The sequence below is a fragment of the Limulus polyphemus genome, unplaced genomic scaffold, assembly GCF_000517525.1.
Source record: "Limulus polyphemus unplaced genomic scaffold, Limulus_polyphemus-2.1.2 Scaffold848, whole genome shotgun sequence".
Lineage (NCBI taxonomy): Eukaryota > Metazoa > Arthropoda > Merostomata > Xiphosura > Limulidae > Limulus > Limulus polyphemus.
The window spans coordinates 338,514-343,306 of record NW_013666458.1 but is presented as its reverse complement, the minus strand read 5'-3'; the positions used below and the strand labels follow the sequence as shown (position 1 = coordinate 343,306).

The window sequence follows — 4,793 nt, the reverse complement described above, 5'->3', positions numbered from 1 at the left end:
TGGTTAGAGCGCTCGACTCGCAATCTACGGGTCGAGGGTTCAAACCCCCCGTCCCATCAAACATACTCGCCCTTTCAACCGTAGGGGCGTAATATCACACTATTCGTTGGTAAAAGAGTAACTCAAGAGTTGGCGGTGGGTGGTGATGACTAGCTGCCTTTCCTCTAGTCTTTCACTGCTAAATTAGGGACGGCTAGCGCAGATAGCCCTCGTGTAGCTTTGCGCGAAATTCAAAACAAACAAACATAGAATTCAAATTCGATGACGAGGAACCCACTTTGAGACTAATAATGGCTGGAGACGGCTTGAATGGGTAATGAAGAAAAACTTTAATATAAGTTTAACATAACAGCAAATGTACAACGTTTCGACAAGGTTTTGTCATCACTAGGTACGACAACTTAAAATGTTAGTTGCCTATGTTATAGATGAGCTATCTTACTAGTACTATCTAAATAGTAACGACACACTTTTTTTCGGGACATCTTTAATATTTGTGAAAAATTGAGAATCCTCAAGCATTATATATTCATATATAATTCCTCTAAATGAAAAACTTCAACAACACAAGAATGCAGTTGTGTAAGAAAAAATTACCATACTGCGTCCACTCCTAGCGAATAGCTATTATATTTTCTCTAATACATTAGAAAACTTCATACGATTTACCTTTCTCCGGCACAACGCATATTTCATTAGAATAGACTTTCTGCAATTATACTTTCTCTAATACAGCTCCCCCCCTCCAGTAGCACAGCGGTATGTCTGCGGACTTACAACGCTAGAATTTGGGTTTCGATACCCGTAGTGGGCAGAGCACAGATAGTCCATTGTGTAGCTTTGTGCTTAACTAGAAACAAACAAAATTCTCTAATACAACATATACTTCAAGGAAATAAGGTTTATAATATATTGTGGTAATTAACATTTGATATGGTATTGTTTTGTGAAGATTAAGACTTCGCGTACTTAATAGAAGGTAAAAATTAACGATTTGCGATTAGAAAACTATTCATAATTAACAAGAGATAATTTTCTTTCGCGAATAACAGTATATACTTTAATATCTTTTCTGCAAAAAAGGAAATTTATAAATGTGTCTGAATGACCTCCGAATATTATAGTTGTCGTGTTTTTTTCATATAGATGGGATGTTTATATGTCACATTGTAGAATATTTTTAAAGGTTTTTGTACAAACAGTTAACTTGTAGATCTAAATATAAAGGCATGTGGATGAAAGTACATTAAGACTATAAATAAGACAGAACTTATTGAAGCTATGGCCAGACTTGTTTGAAATATTCAAGTTTTGATAATTCTTGTTTTAGTGTTCTCTGGATCCTCAATTCTTAGCATCTGTCTTGAAAAGAACTTAAAATTGACTAGTTTACAAGTATTTTCTTAATTCCAAGTTCAAGTTAACTGGTGTCGTAGCCAAAAAGAAGCATCATTGGTTTTAAATCTTTTGTGGATGATATATACCTGACGACTTACAGGCGAGGAAAGCTTTTCGTTCCCTTTGCTGAAAACTGGAATCTTGAAGTTAAAAACGTTTTGATTTCTATGTTAAGATCTTTATTTGGTTAACGGTAAAGGAAATACAAGTACTTTAGATCTTAAGACAGAAAATGAAACGCCATAACTTTCAACACAGAAAACAAAATGCACTTGATGAAAGACCTCAACCTTTAGTTGAGAGTCTGAAACATCGCTAATGCCATAAATATCTCTAAACAAGAATACTACTCATAGTAAAAAATATGTATTTCAACTGAAGATGTTATATATATAGATATAACAAACGGTTCATTCGGTTCAAAGACCTTCGAATAAATGTTAGAAGAAGAGTAGTAAATTTCATATCGCTACGAATAAAACCAGTTTTTAGATTAACTTCTTTAAGAAAGAGAATCAGGAAAGCCACTTCTGTATGACTTCCCTCAGACTATCTTAGATATAATTCATGTTCACAGACAAGTTTGGGACTACAAGGGCATTTCAATTGCAATAACACTTTACAACATTTCATTTGTAATTTTAGTGTGATGTTACTAAGAAATGATATACTATGTTTTGATTTTCTTTCCAAAATAAATTATAATGGTTTGGTGTCTTTCATTAAAATACAGAAACTATTTGTCGATGTTTAAATCAAATGTATTCATGGCATTTCCAATTCTATCAAAGGTTTTATATAATTATTTTTAACGACATTTTAATTGGTTGTTTAAGACTCATAACGTATGTAAATTAATATGTAGAATTATACGCAGACTTTTCTCTACGTTAAAATAATTTTATTGTGAGGGGAAGGCTCTGGTATTTTAATTTGTTACTTTTATTTAAGAACAAAGCTGCACAATGGTCTGTGTGCACTGTACCCATTGAACCCCTTATTTTAGTGACATTTTTGAAATATCTTCATAGTAGTAAATACATATCTAGCTAAATGAATCCACTAGCCGTTAATGTGATTTTTATAAAAAAGTTTAGAAACACACTGAACATATTAATTCTAAGTACTCCAACTATGACTCTCTTAAGGTAGACAAATGCCTCGTCATCTAATTAGTGACGCGCATGAATGGATTAACGAGATTCCCACTGTCCCTATCTACTATCTAGCGAAACCACAGCCAAGGGAACGGGCTTGGAAAAATCAAACGTTGGAACGTTTAAATTATAACATTCTTCAAATAGTTGTTCAAACCTATAATCAAAATGAAGCGGCTCTTACTTGACAAGTCAAATGTTTTGAGAGATTTTGGATAATCGGTAAAAACATCATAAGGTATTATTTGAATGTTATTTTCTACCAACTTTACTTCTTGGAGATTTTGCATTCCCGAAAACACATCTGGAGGAAGAGTTGTCAACAAATTCCCACTGTATAAAAGTATTTAAAAAACCAGAAACAAACAATATAAATAAATGAATAAAACATAAATATACAAGTAAAAAACATATGACAATAAATTATTCCAGTTGCTACTTGTAGCTTTGAAAATTTCTGAAATTAAAAGTATTTGTAAAAATTATAAATTTCAAATGTAAAAGTTACAGAGTAATAAAATATTTAAGGTACAAAGTGTCTCATTAGTGCAGCACACAAAAAACTGAAACAACATAAAACTAGAGATCTTAAAGTATTATCTAATATATAAAGCTAAGTTTGTGTCTGTTTGTTTGCACCTTTCACATTTCTTGATCAATCAGCACCAAACTTGACACAGTGATACAGGATGACATGAGGAAGGTCATGAGGCGTTTGATTCCTATTTAATTTCATATTGAATGAATTCTTGAAAACAATACGTCTTTCTCTTCAATATTGGTACCTTTATGTTTTTGTATTGAACTTTTAATGTTTATTATGTTAAGAAAAAAAAATAGAAGCACAGTTTCCTATCCTTCGTTACAAACGAGTTTTTATATCACCCGTCCAATGAACGGGTATTCCAGCTAGTTCTTTAATATAATTTTATTTATAAAACACATTATAAAAATCTTCAGATACATTACTGCTTCCAAAAAATTATGGAACTTATAAGCAGTGCTGATTCCAAACAGCTATCGAGACGATAGGCAGTGCTGCTTCATAAGAATTATGTGGACAATATTTCAGTGATTTCGTTTTCCAGTTTTTATCTGCTGAATATCATCATGAAGGTTATTCTGATCTCATTTCTGTGATAAAACCTAATAATATTTGAGCTGAAGCATTATAAGCCATCCGCTTTAATATTTTGCCTATTTATAGTGTAGTGTTATGTTACTTGAATAAATAACTAAATCGTTTTTAAGATTGTAGAAGTTAAGCTCCAGTAGGAAAAGTCATACGAGGATGTTTATCATTGGACGAGATTTATTAAAAGGTTTTAAGAACAGTTAGAATATGAGACGCCCACATAGATTAAGTTCTGTTTGAATTTGAGGGAAAATGAAACAGATTTCATTATTAGTCTAGAATAAAAAAAAAGTGTTTGTTTGTTGTGAATTTCGCGCGAGGCTACAGGAGGGCTGTTTGCGCTAGCCATCCCTAATTTAGCAGTGTTTGTTTTGAATTTCGTGCAAAGCTACACGAAGGCTATCTGCGCTAGCCGTCCCTAATTTAGCAGTGTAAGACTAGAGGGAATGCAGCTAATCATTACCACCCACCGCCAAATTCTTGGGCTACTCTTTTACCAACGATTGGTGGGATTGAACCTCACATTATAACGCCCCACGGCTGACAGGGCGAGCATGTTTGATGGGACGGGGATTCGAACCCGCGACCCTCAGATTGCGAGTCGAGCGCCCTAACCACCTGGCCATGCCGGGCCACCAATTTAGCAGTGAAAGACTAGAGGGAAGGCAGCTAGTCATCACCACCCACCGCCAATTCTTGGGCTATTATTTTACCAACGAATAGTGGGATTGACCATAACATAATAACGCCCCATGGCTGAAAGGGTGAGAATGTTTATTGGGACGGGGATTCGAAAAAAGAAAGAGTACCAGGTCGGTACAGATTTTGAAATATGGCATAGATATTAATACGTCTATAAGCTAAAGAAATTGATAATAATCGTAATACTGGTCTAGGCTGGGAAAGTTACTAATATCTTACTACTATCTAACTTCGGAAAATTTGTATTGATCTTAATACCATTTATGCTGTCAAAAGTTGATATTCATCTTAGAGACGATTGAAGATGACTGTAGTGTCGGTACCCATCTAGACCAAAATTTGACAAATTAAAAGACTGGGGTCAATTTGAAGAAAATTATATATATATATATATATATATA

The 4,793-nt window shown here is 33.7% G+C and overlaps 1 protein-coding gene across 1 annotated transcript in view; it reads right to left on the bottom strand.

The window, feature by feature from the left end:
- The window catches only part of LOC111086104 (osteomodulin-like), an 11,063-nt gene that overhangs the window by 2,210 nt on the left and 4,060 nt on the right, over positions 1 to 4,793 (bottom strand). Inside the window, exon 3 of the mRNA XM_022387653.1 lies at positions 2,740 to 2,888. Within this exon, the coding sequence (XP_022243361.1) occupies positions 2,740 to 2,888 (149 nt within the window). The remainder of the gene's footprint in view (positions 1 to 2,739; positions 2,889 to 4,793) is intronic.